The sequence below is a fragment of the Cetorhinus maximus genome, chromosome 17 (assembly GCF_964194155.1).
Source record: "Cetorhinus maximus chromosome 17, sCetMax3.hap1.1, whole genome shotgun sequence".
Lineage (NCBI taxonomy): Eukaryota > Metazoa > Chordata > Chondrichthyes > Lamniformes > Cetorhinidae > Cetorhinus > Cetorhinus maximus.
The window spans coordinates 18,172,419-18,190,145 of record NC_135895.1 but is presented as its reverse complement, the minus strand read 5'-3'; the positions used below and the strand labels follow the sequence as shown (position 1 = coordinate 18,190,145).

The 17,727-nt window shown below is 43.2% G+C and overlaps 1 protein-coding gene across 3 annotated transcripts in view; it reads left to right on the top strand.

Annotated features, from left to right (window-relative positions):
* Positions 1 to 1,283: 1,283 nt before the first annotated feature.
* Positions 1,284 to 17,727, top strand: part of glmna (glomulin, FKBP associated protein a) — a 42,494-nt gene continuing 26,050 nt past the window's right edge. For 2 of the 3 annotated variants that reach the window (XR_013579286.1, XM_078560786.1), the window contains exons 1-4: positions 9,359 to 9,427; positions 14,452 to 14,520; positions 16,268 to 16,393; positions 17,226 to 17,345. Coding sequence is in view for 2 of the 3 variants with exons in the window: in XM_078560786.1 (XP_078416912.1) it covers positions 14,482 to 14,520; positions 16,268 to 16,393; positions 17,226 to 17,345 (285 nt within the window). In the remaining variant the exon portion in view is untranslated. Of the gene's footprint in view, positions 1,306 to 9,358; positions 9,428 to 14,451; positions 14,521 to 16,267; positions 16,394 to 17,225; positions 17,346 to 17,727 lie in introns of those variants that run through there. The other variant, XM_078560787.1, reaches the window with a different exon arrangement.

Sequence of the window (17,727 nt, the reverse complement as noted above, 5' to 3'; positions counted from 1 at the left end):
TACTCCTCCATCACCCCAACGCCTCATCCCCATCCCACGGCACCTTCCCATGCAATCACAGAAGGTGCAACATCTGCCAATTTACCTCCTCCCTCCTCACTGTCCAAGGGCCCAAGTACTCCTTTCAGGTGAAGCAACACTTCACTTGCACCTCCTTCAATTTGATCTACTGCATTTATTGCTCCTGGTGCGGTCTCCTCTACATTGGAGAGACCAAATGCAGACTGGGTGACCGCTTAGCGGAACACCTTCGGTCTGTCCGCAAGCATGACCCAGACCTTCCTGTCACTCGCCATTTCAACACATCATCCTGTTCTCATGCCCACATGTCCATCTTTGGCCTGCTGCAATGTTCCAGTGAAGTCCAAAACAAACTGGAGGAACAGCTCCTCATCTTCCAATTAGGCACTAACATTGAGTTCAACAACTTCAGACCATGAACTCTCTCCCCTATCCTCACCCCTTTTTAATCCCTTTTTTCAATATTCATTTTTATTTTTATTTATTATTTTTTATTATTTACTTCATATTTTTTATCCACTTATTGTTATTTTTATTTATTTTCATTTTTATTCATTTATTCATTGTTTTATCCCCACCTTTTATCCTATTTTCAATCTTTTTTCCTCACCACCATCCCCTTCCCCCCCTCCCTCCCTCCCTCCCTCAAGTGCCATCTGTCACTTGTTCATGTTGTTCTTTTCAGAATACTTACCTTTGTCCTGCTATTATCACATACTGCATTCTTACCTTAATGCCACCTTCAAAACCTCCTTTAGCCCTTACCACTACCATTAACACCCCCTTTGTCCTTTTGTTCATGACATCTTTGTCAATCTCTCCCTTGCCCCCACTGGCCTTCCATCCAGCTTCACCTGCTCCATCCCCCTTAAACAGCATAAATTTCATCACATTTTTACCTCTTTAGCTCTGAAGAAGAGTCATACGGACTTGAAACATTAACTCTGTTTATCTCTCCACAGATGCTGTTAGGCCTGCTGAGTTTTTCCAGCATTTTCTGTTTTTGTTTCATAATTACTACAGTGTGGCTTAGGGAGACCCAATTGGAAAAACAGGAAACATGTTTTATATTATTACCCTCACAGAAGGGAAATCTCTGTGAGCGATCCAATCATGAAGCTGCAGTAGTAATAAAAATCAGCAGAGGAGAAATCCAATTAGGGAAACAGATGAGAGATAAGTATCTCCAGGAGCTGTCTCATCAGGAGAATGTTACTAGGATTCCAGTCAGAGTTAGTACTAACTCAGATATAAACATTCCAATCTCCAAAGTCCTGTCAGGAAGTAAGTAAAAATAGTTAGAAATAATATTTCTATATTGCCAGCACATGACTATTAGATATGACTGTTTGTTTGTCTATCATATCCTTTGTTGGTTTCAGGAAAGCATTTAAATCATTGAAGAAAAGCACAGAAGCTTGTGTCAAAAGAGATATTTATCTATGAAATGTTAAATGTTTCACTGATATTTAACTCATATTAACAATGTTTATGTTTTGGACAAAAACAAATGTTCATCTATATGTGTTATAAAACTCAACTAAAGACTGTATGCACCAGATTTCAGTTCGAATTAGCAATAATCTATTTAGGAACAAAAGGATTATGTCGTGCTGTCAAACTGAGATAAGTCACCAATAAAAATGAATTAATATCTTACATATCAATTTTATTTACATTACCAAGAATTAAGAAATAGGTAATGTCAGTGTATATGAAAATCATTTAATAGTAGGAACAAAGAGGCAATCACACTACGAAGCTTAAATCTCATTATATAATAACAAGCTCTAGCAGCTGCTAGATTTTTCCAAAAGCACTAATCATAACAAGGGACTGGATAGTGTACAGTTTTATATACTACTGCTAGCTTCCTATAACAGTTCAAGATAATGTATCACAGAGCAATATCAGGATATAGCAAAGCTTGCAAGTTCATATGTTCCAGATGTATTTCTAGGACATAGCATAGCATTCAATAAACTTATTAACTCATATTATTCTTTGATTTAGCTTTTCTATTAACCAGTCTACGTTGAATCAGTTAATAGCAAATATCCAAAATCTTCTAGAGTGCATTATGAGGTAATATAGATTGATTTTGGTAGGGCAATTGTTTCTTTGCTCCTAATGTTAATTGCCTATCCTATGTGCTAAAGTATTGTATATTTTTTCAGTTTTAATGCTACAACCAATAAGGGGAAATAAATATTAAAAGGCCTTCATTAAATAAACATTGGAAATATGATAGCACAAGATAGTGCAGAAATATATATAGAATGAGAGATGACCTTATTGAAGCATATAAGATCCTGAGAGGACTTGATAGGGTGGATACTGGGAGGATGTTTCCTCCTGTGGGAGGCTAGAACTAGGGAACACAGTTTAAGAATGAGGTCTCCCCTTTAAGATGAAGATGAGGAGAATTTTTTTCTCCCAAAGGAATTCTCTTCCCCAGAAAGCACTGGAGGCCGAGTCATTGAAATTATTCAAGGCTGAGTTAGATTTTTGATAGACAAGGAAGTCAAGGGTTATGGGAGACAGATAGGAAATTGGAGTTGAGACCACAACCAGATCAGCCATGATCTTGTTGAATGGCAGAGCAGGATCAAAGGGCCGAATGGCCTACTCCTGCTCCTAAGTTCTATGTTCCTAAATTTAAAGTTGTTTTTATATTTACTGCTGATACTTGCTAATTAGAAGAATAAATGAGCATGATATATATTATCTTGCCTCAGGATATCCCAAATTGCTTCACAGTAAAATTATTTATTTTTGCAATGCAGTCACTGCAAACAAAATGAATCGAATTTGCACAGGGAAGCTTTAAAAGTGACCTGAGTGAAAAAATAACTAAAGAGGCATATAAGAATATTGCGATACACAGCCAGAACATTGAAGTTTTGGTCTATGGTGCACCCCAACTCTATATCCAGGATTAGAGGTTTCAATATCAAGTTAGGCAGAGTACTTAGCTTCTGACCAATTAAGGAAGCCCTCAATCTACTATAATTTAACTTTAACATTATTCTACACATAACAACTTCTAGATCTTTTGAAAACAACCCTGTCTGAAGTTATAGTTATAGACAGCACCTCCACAGATGCTGTCAGATCTGTTGAGTTTTTCCAGCATTTACCATTTAAATAATACTCTACCATCTTGTTTTTCCTACCGAAATGGATAACTTCACACTTATCCACATTATATTGCATCTGCCATGTATTTGCCCACTCATTCAACTTGTCTAAATCCTTCTTTTGATATTTAATACAGGAAAATGAACACAATTGCACATCTTTAAATAGGTTTGAAAGTGAAAGTCACTGTTGTTCCGTAGGCTGCTCTCTCATTAGAGAGAGACCACTGGTGGTGAGTTTAACCTGCGGGTTACCACACCTCAGGTGAGGGATGAGGTTGAAAAGGTAGGGCCTTCATGGATGACCTTAGCTGGTATGGGAATTGAACCAAGGCTGTTGGTGTCACTCTGCATTGCAAACCAGCTGTCCAGCCAACTGAGCTAACTGATCCCCCAAAAATAGGTTTACATCTATTACACAAATATCAATCCTGACGCACTGCCAACCCTTAGTTTGACAATAGTGAAATAAGGATAGAAGCACAGAAAATAGGAGTAGGTTATTCAGCCCTTCGAGCCTGCTCAGTTATTCAATATGATCATGGCTGATCCTCTATCTCAATGCCATTCTCCCCCTCTCTCTCCATACCCCTTGACACCTTTAGTGTCTAGAAATCTATCTATTTCCTTCTTAAATATATTCAGTGACCTGGCCTCCATAGCCTTCTGTGGTAGAGAATTCCACAGTTTCACCATGCTCTGAGTGAAGAAATTTCTCCTCATCTCAGTCCTGAATGGCCTACCCCGTATCCTCAGACTGTGACCCCTTGTTCTAGACTCCCCAGCCAGGGGAAACATCACCCTGCATCCAGTCTGTCCAACCCTGTCAGAATTTTATGTTTCAATGAGGTCCCTTCTCATTCTTCTAAACTCCAGTGAATATAGGCCTGGTTGACCCAATATCTCCTCATACGACAATCCTGACATCCCAGGAATTAGTCTGGAGAACCTTTGCTACACTCCCTCTATGGCAAGTATATCCTTTCTAAGGTAAGGAGACCAAAACTGCAAACAATACTCCAGTTGTGGTCTCACCAAGACCCTGTACAATTGCAGTAAAACATCCTTGCTCCTGCACTCAAATCCTTTCGCGATGAAGGCCAACATACCATTTGCCTTCCTAACTGCTTGCTGCACCTATATGCTTGCTTTCAGTGATTGGTGTACAAGGACACCCAGGTCCCTTTGTACATCAACATATCCCAATCTATCACCATTTAAATAATAGCAAAATACTGCAGATGCTGGAAATCTGAAACAAAAACAGAAAATGCTCGAAAAACTTAGCAGGTCTGACAGCATCTGAGGAGAGAGAAACAGAGTTGACGTTTTGAGTCCGTATGACTGCTCTCAAGTGGTCTGTATGTCCGTTCTAAAGAAGAGTTATACAGACTTGAAACGTCAACTGTTTCTCTCTCCACAGATGCTGTCAGATCTGATGAGTTTTTCCAGCATTTACCATTTAAATAATACTCTGATTTTCCTACCGAAGTGGATAACTTCACACTTATCCACATTATACTGCATCTGCCATGTATTTGCCCACCTACTCAGCTTGTCTAAAAACAAAAAACTGCGGATGCTGGAAATCCAAAACAAAAACAGAAATACCTGGAAAAACTCAGCAGGTCTGGCAGCATCAGCGGAGAAGAGCAAGGTTGACGTTTTGAGTCCTCATGACCCTTCAACAGAACTAAGTAGAAATAGGAAAGGGGTGAAATATAAGCTGGTTGGGGGGGGGGGGGGGGGGGGGGTGGGGGGGGCGGAGGTGGAGAAGGGGGGGCGGATGTTGGGACAAGCAAGCAGTGATAGGAGGAGATAACCAAAAGATGTCACAGACAAAAGATCAAAGAGGTGTTGAAGGTGGTGATATTATCTAAAAGAATGTGCTAATTAAGATTGGAGAGCAGGACAAGCAAGGTAGCTCTACTGGGGCTGGGGTGAAATAAACCATGGGTGGAATACATTTAAAAATAATGGAAATAGGTGGGAAAAGAAAAATCTATATAAATTATTGGAAAAGACAAAAGGGAGGGGGAAGAAATGGAAAGGGGGTGGGGATGGAGGAGGGAGTTCAGGATCTAAAGTTGTTGAACTCAATATTCAGTCCGGAAGGCTGTAAAGTGCCTAGTCGGAAGATGAGGTACTGTTCCTCCAGTTTGCGTTGAGCTTCACTGGAACAATGCAGCAAGCCAATGACAGACATGTGGGCAAGAGAGCAGGGTGGAGTGTTAAAATGGCAAGCGACAGGGAGGTCTGGGTCATGCTTGCGGACAGACCGTAGGTGTTCTGCAAAGCGGTCACCCAGTCTGCGTTTGGTCTTTCCAATGTAGAGGAAACTGCATTGGGAGCTACGAATGCAGTAGACTAAGTTGGGGGAAATGCAAGTGAAATGCTGCTTCACTTGAAAGGAATGTTTGGGCCCTTGGACGGTGAGGAGAGAGGAAGTGAAGGGCAGGTGTTGCATATTTTGCGTTTGCATGGGGAGGTGCCGTAGGTGGGGGTTGAGGAGTAGGGGGTGATGGAGGAGTGGACCAGGGTGTCACGGAGGGAACGATCCCTACGGAATGCCACCGGAGGGGGTGAAGGGAAGATGTGTTTGGTGGTGGCATCGTGCTGGAGTTGGTGGAAATGGCGGAGGATGATCCTTTGAATACGGAGGCTGATGATAAGTGAGGACAAGGGGAACCCTATCATGTTTCTGGGAGGGAGGAGAAGGCTTGAGGGCGGATGCACGGGAGATGGGCCGGACACGGTTGAGGGCCCTGTCAACTACCGTGGGTGGAAAACCTCGGTTAAGGAAGAAGGAGAACATGTCAGAGGAACTGTTTTTGATGGTAGCATCATCAGAACAGATGCGACGGAGGCGAAGGAACTGAGAGAATGGGATGGAGTCCTTACAGGAAGTGGGGTGTGAGGAGCTGTAGTCGAGGTAGCTGTGGGAGTCGGTAGGCTTGTAATGGATATTGGTGGACAGTCTATCATCAGAAATTGAGACAGAGAGGTCAAGGAAGGGAAGGGAAGTGTCAGAGATGGACCATGTGAAAATGATGGAGGGGTGGAGATTGGAAGCAAAATTAATACATTTTTCCAGGTCCCGACGAGAGCATGAAGCAGCACCGAAGTAATCATCGATGTACTGGAGAAAGAGTTGTGGGAGGGGGCCGGAGTAGGACTGGAACAAGGAATGTTCCACATACCCCATAAAGAGACAGGCATAGCTGGGGCCCATGCGGGTACCCATAGCCACACCTTTTATTTGGAGGAAGTGAGAGGAGTTAACGGAGAAATGGTTCAGTGTGAGAACAAGTTCAGCCAGATGGAGGAGAGTAGTGGTGGATGGGGATTGTACGGGCCTCTGTTCGAGGAAGAAGCTGAGAGCCCTCAGACCATCCTGGTGGGGGATGGAAGTGTAGAGGGATTAGATGACCATGGTGAAGAGGAGGCGGTTGGGGCCAGGGAACTGGAAATTGTTGATGTGACGTCAGGTGTCAGAGGAATCACGGATGTAGGTGGGAAGGGACTGGACAAGGGGAGAGAGAAGGGAGTCAAGATAGCGAGAAATAAGTTCCGTGGGGCAGGAACAGGCTGACACGATCGGTCTGCCGGGACAGTCCTGTTTGTGGATTTTGGGTAGGAGGTAGAAGCAGGCCGTCCGAGGTTGGGCGACTATCAGGTTGGAAGCTGTGGAAGGAAGATCTCCAGAGGAGATGAGGTCAGTGACAGTCCTGGAAACAATGGCTTGATGTTCAGTGGTGGGGTCATGGTCCAGGGAGAGGTAGGAGGAAGTGTCTGTGAGTTTACGCTCAGCCTCCGCGAGGTAGAGGTCAGTGCGCCAGACAACAACAGCACCACCCTTGTCAGCGTGTTTGATGACAATGTTAGGGTTGGACCTGAGAGAACGGAGTGCAGTAAGTTCAGAGAGAGACAGGTTAGAATGGGTGAGAGGAGCAGAGAAATTGAGATGACTAATGTCATGCCGACAGTTCTCAATGAAAAGATCAAGAGAAGGTAAGAATCCAGAGGAAGGGGTCCAGGTGGAGGGAGAATATTGGATGTGGGTAAAAGGATCCGTTGAACGGGGAGAGGACTCCTGCCCAAAGAAGTGAGCACGGAGACGAAGACGGCAGAAGAAGAGTTCAGCATCGTGCCAAGCCCGAAATTCATTGAGATGAGGGCATAAGTTTATGAAACTAAGTCCTTTGCTGAGCACTGAACATTCAGCGTCGGAGAGGGGAAGGTCAGGGGGTATAGTGAATACACGGCCGGGGCTGGGATTGGAAGATGGGGTGGGGACGGAGGGACAGGCAGGGGTGGAGGGTCCTAGATGGATGTTGGTGTCGATGAATTGTTGGAGCTTGGGTTCCTTAGCACTTGAGAGAAAGAGAAAGTTTCTTGTTGAGGCGTCGGATGAGATGAAGAATAAAATGAAACTGGCAGCACGAGCAGCTTTGAAAAAGGGTGCGGCGGTGCTGCTGGAGGGAGAGGTCGAGTGTGTTCATATTACGGCGCATGGCACTGAGTGTGATAGACATGTGGGCAAGTTCCCACAGCTACCTCGACTACAGCTCCTCACACCCCGCTTCCTGTAAGGACTCCATCCCATTCTCTCAGTTCCTTTGCCTCCGTCGCATCTGTTCTGATGATGCTACCTTCAAAAACAGTTCCTCTGACATGTCCTCCTTCTTCCTTAACCGAGATTTTCCATCCACGGTAGTTGACAGGGCCCTCAACCGTGTCCGGCCCATCTCCCGTGCATCTGCCCTCACGCCTTCTCCTCCCTCCCAGAAACATGATAGGGTTCCCCTTGTCCTCACTTATCACCCCACCAGCCTCCGCATTCAAAGGATCATCCTCCGCCATTTCCGCCAACTCCAGCATGATGCCACCACCAAACACATCTTCCCTTCACCCCCCCTGGCGGCATTCCGTAGGGATCGTTCCCTCCGTGACACCCTGGTCCACTCCTCCATCACCCCCTACTCCTAAACCCCCACCTACGGCACCTCCCCATGCAAACGCAAAATATGTAACACCTGCCCCTTCACTTCCTCTCTCCTCACCGTCCAAGGGCCCAAAAACTCCTTTTAAGTGAAGCAGCATTTCACTTGCATTTCCCCCAACTTAGTCTACTGCATTCGTTGCTCCCAATGCGGTTTCCTCTACATTGGAGAGACCAAACGCAGACTGGGTGACCGCTTTGCAGAACACCTTCGGTCTGTCCGCAAGCATGACCCAGACCTCCCTGTCGCTTGCCATTTCAACATTCCACTCTGCTCTCTTGCCCACATGTCTGTCCTTGGCTTGCTGCATTGTTCCAGTGAAGCTCAACGCAAACTGGAGGAACAGTACCTCGTCTTCCGACTAGGCACTTTACAGCCTTCCGGACTGAATATTGAGTTCAACAACTTTAGATCTTGAACTCCCTCCTCCATCCCCACCCCCTTTCCGTTTCTTCCCCCTCCCTTTTGTCTTTTCCAATAATTTATATAGATTTTTCTTTTCCCACCTATTTCCATTATTTTTAAATGTATTCCACCCATGGTTTATTTCACCCCAGCCCCAGTAGAGCTACCTTGCTTGTCCTGCTCTCCAATCTTAATTAGCACATTCTTTTAGATAATATCACCACCTTCAACACCTCTTTGATCTTTTGTCTGTGACATCTTTTGGTTATCTGCTCCTATCACTGCTTGCTTGTCCCAACAACCACCCCCCCCCCAACTTCTCCCCCCCCCCCCCCACTTAAACCAGCTTATATTTCACCCCTTTCCTATTTGTACTTAGTTCTGTTGAAGGGTCATGAGGACTCGAAACGTCAACCTTGCTCTTCTCCGCCGATGCTGCCAGACCTGCTGAGTTTTTCCAGGTATTTCTGTTTTTGTTTCGGCTTGTCTAAATCCTCTTGAAGCCTCTTTACATCCTCCTCAGCACTCTCTCATTCCCACCTAGTTTTGCGTCATCAGCAAACTTGGAAATTTTACATTTGATTCCAGCATCTAAATTATTGATATATATTGTGAATAGCTGGTTGTGATTGCGTTCGAAAGCTACTGATCCAGTACAAAGGGAAGGACAATTTTTAAACGCAGCATGATGTTGTGTCAACTTGTCAGTTTTGACAGTTGCCCTGGCGGGGTGGAAGAGGGGGCGCGTGGGCGTTCCCCGGAGTACCACGTGACGCTAGAAAGTCCCGCCCCCTGAGCGTAATGTTGCGTGAGGATGCGCGCGCAGGAGAGGTGGTGTTGCGCAGCTGCGCTGAGGAGGTAAGTGGAAGGGTCGGGGAAGGGAATGGAACGTTCCCGTTTAAACTCAACCGTCAGTGGGCGGCATGTGTGCTCGTGTTCGGTAGAACAGTGGGGGAGGGGCCGAGCGTAAAATTTATTGATTGAGTGTTCAGCTTTTTGAGATGGATCTTTATTTGTGGGGGGGGGGGGTGAGGGAGGAAGGTGTTGAATTGCTTGTAGGTGTCCCGTGCATTCTTACTGCAATCGTAAATCCACCCAGTCCATTAAAATTATATTGAGGTCTGTTCTTGCTTTGAAAATAAATGCAACTCCCTTGGTTTTAATTCGCATGTGTGTTTGCAATCTGCCTCTCACTCCCTTACCTAAAATCTCACTCCATGACCAATAGCAAAGTGATTTCCTCTTCCCATTCAAGGTTGAGGTAGTGAAGGAAAGTATTTTTTCACGCAATTCAAAGCAACTGTTGGCAGGTTTTTAGTATGAGCCCTTTCAGTTGCCACCAATCTGGCAATTCAAAAACAAGACTCATTTTTCTTCACTCACTTTGGGGTTCATTGGGTGCAATTGTCAAATTATTGGGAAGACCCATTATGGTGAGGATGGGTAATAGTAGAATGTGGACTGTCCTCTATGGGACAAACAGTGAGGGCAGTGGAGAAAGATTGTTCATAGTGCAGTCAACCCTCAGAATGAGGACAGATGAAAGACAAAACAAGACATAATTGCCAAGATGATGGGCAGACCTTCAAACTGAACTGACCTTTTCAAAACATGACACAGATGCGGCCTCACACCTAACCTTGACCCGAGTCTTGTTTTCTGTGGAATTCCGGGATTTCACGAGCTTAACTGTTTATTTGGTTGCATAGCTGAAGCTACTGTACCAAAAAAAATTGCAATTGAGAGTGCAGAGTGGCACAGGAAACTTGGTATTTGCGAAATGTGCCACACTGAACTATGAGAAAATAAGTTAGTGCATGAGTTGGCTGATCTTGCCTGTTGGTAAATGCACTTTTATTTCAAAAGTATTCCCAACTGCTACGATGTGCCATGGCATGGCAGGAAGGTGCACTGTTAAGTCCTGAACCAACTTTATCAAAGAAGGTATAATTTGGAGTCAGTTTGGGATCAAAAATAAGCAGGAAAGCATGTAATGAGGAAAGTGTGAGGTCATGCACTTTGGTAGGAAGAATCAAAAGGCAGACTATTATTTAAATGGAGAGAGAGAGAGACTCAAAGAAGTGCAGGACAGAGGGATCTGGGTGTTCTTGTGCATGAAACACAAAAAGTTAGCATGCAGGTGCAGCAAGTGATTAAGAAGGCAATTGGAATTTTGGCCTGTATTGCTACGGGGTTGGAGTTTAAAAATAGGGAAGTCTTGTTACAACTGTGCAGGGTATTGGTGAAGCCACACTTGGAGTACTGTGTACAGTTTTGGTCCCTGTATTTAAGAAAGGATATACTGGCATTGGAGGCACTTCAAAAGAGAATCGCTAGGCTGACTCCAAGGATAAAAAGGTTGAATTATCAAGAATGGCTAAACAGGCTAGGCCTTTATTCATTAGAGTTTAGAAGAATAAGGGGTGATCTTATTGAAATGTACAAGATACTGAGGGGGCTTGACAGAGTAGATGTTGAGAAGATGTTTCCACAAGTGGGGAAATTTTGAACTAGGGAACATAGCTACAGAATAAGGGGACACTCATTTAAAACTGAGATGCAAAGGGATTTCTTCTCTCAGAGGGTAGTGAATGTATGGAATTCTCTACCCCAGAGAGTTGTGGAGGCTACATCACAAAGTATTTAATGAAGAGGTAGATAGATTTTTGAAGTATCAGGGAGTTGAGGGCTATGAGGAGTTGGCAGGAAAGAGGAGTTGAGGCCTGGGGGAGATCAGCCATGATCTTATTGAATGACGGGGCAGGCTTGAGGGGCCAAATGGCCTACTCCTGCTCTTATTTCTTATGTTCTAATCCAGAACTGCTGATCCCAGCAAACCTTACTTATTGCTAAGTTTAAGAGCCTGGGGTTTAACAAGAGGAAAGAAAAAGGTAAATTGAATTGAACAGATTTGCCAAACATTTCCAGTAACAATGTCAAAATAGTTTTTTTTCATCTCTACATTCTGTACCACAAAGAATTTAGCAACTTGAGCCATCTGAGCCAGAATCAAATATCACACTGCCATCTGTGTGGCAAAACTGCACTCCATGTGTGTTTTGTTTTTGGGGGAGGGTGTCTATGTGCATCAGGTGAAGCACAGCTGAATACATTGAGTTTTTCACTGCAATTAATAAATATTGCTGGCTAAAGCTTTGTTATCCATTGTCTTACTCATTAAAATGAAGCAGTGCCATGGTGGGAAATGGAGTTTTTCCTCCAATTTTTTTGCCTGACTTACAGTATGAAACAGGTACTAAAGATAGATACAGAATAATGCTCCTGCTCTGCCCAAAAATATCCGTCGACTCCCAAGTATAGCAGGGCACCCAAACTTAGGGCTGAAGGCAGGGTGTCACATCCAAGCAAGAATGGGTTGAATGATTTTGCAGAATTATGAGTCCTGATACACAGAAAATTGAAATTCATACACAAATTGCAAGAATCCCATGCAAAAGTACAAACCCTAACCATAAAGCAAGAACCCCTTTCAGGCCCCCAAACATAAGAAGCTGCTCAGCAGGTCTGGCAGCATTTGTGGAAAGAGAAACAGAGTTAACGGGCAGGATTTTACCATCAGCGAGTTGGGTGGGTGGGTGGGTTGCGGGGTGGGGGGGGCACTTGCCGACGCGTAAAATTACCTCGGGCGGAACTCCTGACGTCACCTCGCCCCATTTAACTTTTCAGGAAGGTGGGGGTGCAGCAAAATCAGCTGTGCGCCCGCCGACCTGTCAATGGCCAACTGGCCCGCCCATGTAAAATGGTGTCGCGCCTCTGATTGGGGGCGCCGATCGGAAGTACGCCCGCACACGCCAGCTCATCAACCTCCCTCTTCCCCCAACAGGGGGAAAATTCTGCCCAACATTTCAGGTCCAATATGACACTCTCAGTTCCAAAGAAGAGTCATATTGGACTCGAAACATTAACTCTGTTTATCTCCGCAGATGCTGCCAGACTTACTGAATTTTTCCAGCACTTTCTGTTTTTATTTCAGATCTCCAGCCGCAGCTTTTGTTTATATAAGAAGCTCCTCCCCACTGTTCTCATCCTCATCCTTTTGTCCTGACTCCCATCCTTACCCTCCTCCAAACCTTGAAAACTGGGAAGATTTAGCTTATCCCTTTAAATTTCCTTGGCTTATTTTGCTTCTTTAACCCTCCAGTCTGGAAAGTTTTGATTTTCAGAAGGGCTGGAGGACTAACTATGTTCTTTATCTCAGCTGTCCTTCATATTAATCACACACAGGTGATTTCAACAGACATTAGATTTAGTTCCTGGTGAAACCAACCATAGATGAAACTGACTGTGCGCCTAACAACCAGAAAGTGGCCTGTGGGGCACAGCCCATGTAGAGGACCATTTTCCCCCATCTCTGTGCTCACCTCATACCACGTGCAGATGTGGCAAGTAACATTTGTGGCACAGAAGTGCCAGGCAATGACTATCTCCAACAAGAGAATCTAACCGTCTCTGCTTGGCATTAAAAAAATGGTATTACCATTACCTAATCCCCCACTATCAACATCTGCAAGTAGGGAGTTCACCATTGACCAAAACTTAATGGACCAGTCATATAAGCACTGTGATTACAAGATTCGGTCAGAGATTAGGTATTCTGTGGCGGGTGTCTCACCTCTTGACTTCCCAAAGCACCTACAAGACATGAGTCAGGAATGTGATGGAATACTCTCTATTTGGGTGAGTGCAGCTACAACAACACAAAGCTTGATACCATCCAGGACAAAGTAGCCTACTTGATTGGCACCCCATCACCACCTTAAACATTCACTCCACCAATGTGGCTCCATCTACAAGGTGCAGTGCATTAGCTCTCAAACCCATAACATCTACTGCCTACAGGGCAGTAGGTGCTTGGAACCACCACTACCTATGAGTTCCCCTCCAAATCACACAACATCCTGATTTAGAAATGCTTCGCTATTTCTTCGTCAATACTGGGTCAAAATCCTGGAGCTCCCTCCCTAACAGCACTGTGGTATTCCTACACCACATGCACTGCAGTGGTTCAAGTAGGTAACTCACCACCACCTTCTCAGGGTTAATTAGGGATGGCCTTGCCAGTGACGTCCACATCCCAAGAATGAATTAAAAAATACTTTCGGAAGTGATTACTGAGTAGCAATCAGGAACTGAAACTCTGGCTGAAATTCGACCCATCTACGTACTGATGTACTATGTACTACCCAGGAAAGCCTCAACCAATTGTAGTGTTTGATTCCTAGTCTGTGCAATTAGTTGATCTCAGTCACCTTGCCACAAACTAGGAGTTGAACCTGGGACCTTTCTAGTTTCTATGGTTCAGCTACTTACTGGATAAACATTGACATATACCGTAGGCCTGCACCAATTACAAACTGCCCCAATGACTCCTGTTATTTTCAATTCGATCAGCCAAAATGAAAGCTAACTTGATATTGGAGTCAAATTATCTCCCTGTTGGGTAAACATCGTATGTTATGTTACTAAAGCCAGACAACTGAAGAATGAAAATTCTGGTGTACGTAAGTTGTATGATATTAGCTGAGGCAATGCTGGAGGATGCTATCCATACAGCTGGGGTTTGAAATTAAAACTGATGTAAATACAGAGTGGGAACCCTGAATTTTCACACATGCCCCAGCCCAAGCCTCAGTAAGTTGGGGTGCCCACACCACTGTCTCAGTTGAAATGAAATAATTTAGGATATTTTCAAATCTCAGATATTTCTGGTCATATGACTCAGTTTTGTAGTGGGTAGTTAATTTATCAACTGAGCTGTTGGTGGAATGACTAATTAATGATCGTGGATAATGTAATTGCACAGAGGTTTCTGTTCACTTTCCTTCTTCAAACTTAATGCCTGTTTTTCCTGTATATTCCAGTTCTAAGCACTAGTAGAAAACAGCAGCTAAATGGCTTTAGAAGAACTGGAAGGAGTAATTGAGCGATGTGTAAGTACTGGCAACTTTTATTATCCTTTCATTATGTTGCCATTCATATACAGCAAAAATTAACAATTGCATTGTAGGGATGACAATACAGCAATTCTGTGAGCGTTGACCCACAATGTTTACTGTTTAACAATCCTAACTATTGCCAGATTTGAAAAGTGAGTCTCAGTTGGTGAGACACCAAAGCCTTCAGCAGCTTTATTTTTACAGTAATAACGCAGACATTCCATCTTAGCAGACATTTAGGGCTGGAGGCAGGTAGCTCAAATCAGGAAATTTCCAATTTGCTGGGTCCGCCCAGTGAAAAATATTCTGAGTCATGCGAGTCTGGGGGTGGGGGGTGGGGGGGGCAGGTATGGGTTGGAGCTGGGCCTGCCAACCCTAGAAGCAGAACATAGGTGGTCACAGGGGCAACAAGTGCCAAGATAGGCTGGTTAGCGCCAACAGTCTCGGTTCTCTGGGACTTCACCCCAGATTTTATCAGAAGCTTTTAGGCTCTCTAGCCCTCACTTCTCACACCCCTACCCACCCCTATGCCCCCTCATACCCTCCATGCCAATTCATGCCCCCACCTGCACCCCCTGGCCCCTCCATGCCATCTCCATAGCCATTCAACCAGTATCCACCATGGGCAGACTTCAGGAGCCATGTGGAGGTGGAAAAATAAACTTAGAACAATCTAATACAGCTCTCACTGATATGATAGTGAAAAAACTTTAATTAATAGAATCCATTCAAAGCTTTTAAATCTCAAGTGGTTAATCTCTCATAAAAACAAACTTCTATTCAGACCCCACAACACAAACAGTTAATCCTTTAATAGCCTCTTTAAACTGTCAATCAAACCGAGCTCAAATATTCTATTGAAACTGCACAACCAGATGCTACTGTTTTTTTTTTCTAGCCTGGAGCAACCGGTTTGTCAACCAAAGCCGTTCAGGGATTTTTATTGACTCTGACAGCCACGGTCTTTTTTTTTAAGTTTAAAGAGCAGGGGATTTAAAAAGAACTCAGATCAGAAGTTTAAATAGACACTACCACACTATCAGGAGCTTTTACATCTACTCCATCAATTTGTGACTCCCAAACTGTGGGTTAAGGCCCTTGCAACAGCTAAAAGGGGGTCTGTTTGAACTCGGCTCTTATTTCAAATGGCCCTGCTGAGTTCAGGTTTCCCTCTTGTGTGAATCATGCCCCACCCCTTTTCCCCTGTTGGAAATGGTGGCAGGACTTCCACATTTGGATCCCCCCCCTGCCATTTTTAAAGGCCTGCAGAGCCTCCCCAACTTGGTAAAAACTGGCCCTTAGTCAATTAGACAGATGCCTACAAAAGCATGATTTGATTTTGCTGTAGTATTTCATCTTGTCATGAAATGTTAATGTAAATTAAATAATGTAATTAAATATTAGGGATGGGCAATAAATGCTGGCCCAGCCAGCAACACCCACATCCAAATAAATTTTAAGAAAATTTGTAAATGAACTGCAAGGTGCCTAATCATGTTTTTTTTGATGTAATCGAAGTTGAGTAATTATTGTCATGGACCCAGTTCCCTCTAAGGAGGAAATCTTGTTAGTTTCAGATTATTAAATTGTAGACCAGTGTAGTCATGAGATTTATAGTTATACTGTGGTTGACTACTATAATGCTATATACAGATGTTTTATTTTAGGTAACATCAATTAAAATTGTCTGAAATTATTTTGCGCTATATGTGGATTAAAAAGGCTGTTTTATTCATTTTAGCGAGGCCTACCCGAAAAAGAGTTTAAAGAAGAAGATCACGGTATATTTCAAGCAGCAGCCTGTCAATGCCTGGAAGAAGGGCATGCAGCTAAACTTTTGGAAATTCTACAAGATGAAAAAAACAAGGTGCTCCTGTAATTTTAACATGCATACTCTGTTTTATACAAATATACTATTAATCATCTTGCCTTCTGTCAATAAGTAACTTGGTCAGCAATGTGGATAAACAACTTACTTTGTAACTTTATACTTCTAAATCAACTAATTTCATGTAGCGCAAATAACTTAAAAGCACCAAGCCAGTTACTCGACTTTAGCATTCAGAACAGCAACATTTTTAATTAGGAACACGTTCTATCTTTCTATCGCCCATTATAGACCATCTGGTTAAATAATTCTTTGGGATCTATATATTGAAATGCAGCAGACAGTTTCTGCACCGATAAGTCTTTAAAACAGCAAATTAGATGAATATGTAAGAGAAATAGAAAATGCTGGAAAAACTCAGCAGGTCTGACAGCATCTGTGGAGAGAAAAACAGTTAGATGAATATGTAGTTAATTTGTATTTTCATGATGTTTGCTGATATGGGCTCAGCTTAACTTCTCTACGAAACAATACCTCAGTCAATATAACACTTCCCACAGCTGCACTGAAGTTATAGCCGAGGTTGTATTTGCGAAGACCTTGAATGTGGCCTGAACCCACAACCTTGTGACGTGGAGTTGAAAATGAAGTGTACAACTCCTCAGTTAAATGGTTTAAACCAGGTTCTTTTGAAAAGATCCAACAGCCCATTGTGATGATGTTGTAGTAACTGCTCCTTGGCAGGACAAACTTCAGCCTTTTAAACGAGTATTTTGTGAAGAAATCAACACAGCATCTATATGTATTGACCTATTTAATTTACCATTCCATTCTCTGTTTCTTTACCTTGCTCTCGTTTAATATCTTACAGGACTTTGTTATCTGCATGGGCTGGAATTTTGTTGGCCCTATTGTCAGTTGTGCTTTGAAAGACAAACAAGTAACTGAACACAGGGAAAACTGCTTAAAAATACTGGACCATGTAGTACAGGTAAGTGCCTATATTAGAGAAGTAACCATAAAACAGAGTGCAAAGCTTCTTGCATTTGTTATGTACTTTAAGAAAGAAATAATCTTCTCACGTTAAGATATCTGAAAGCCCTTTACAACAAATGAATTAATTTTGAAGTACAATTAGTTGTTACGTAAACAAAGGTACTAGTTAATTTGCACATTACAAGATCCCAGAATTAACAATAAATGAGTGGATAACCATTTAATCTATTTTTGGTGTTACTGATCATGAGAAAAATGTTAGCTAGGACACTGGGAGAAATCTACTCTTCTACAATTAGTACCATGAGATCTTTTACATCCATCCAAGTAAGCTGAGGGAACATTGACTTAATAACTCATTGACAAAAATGAACACC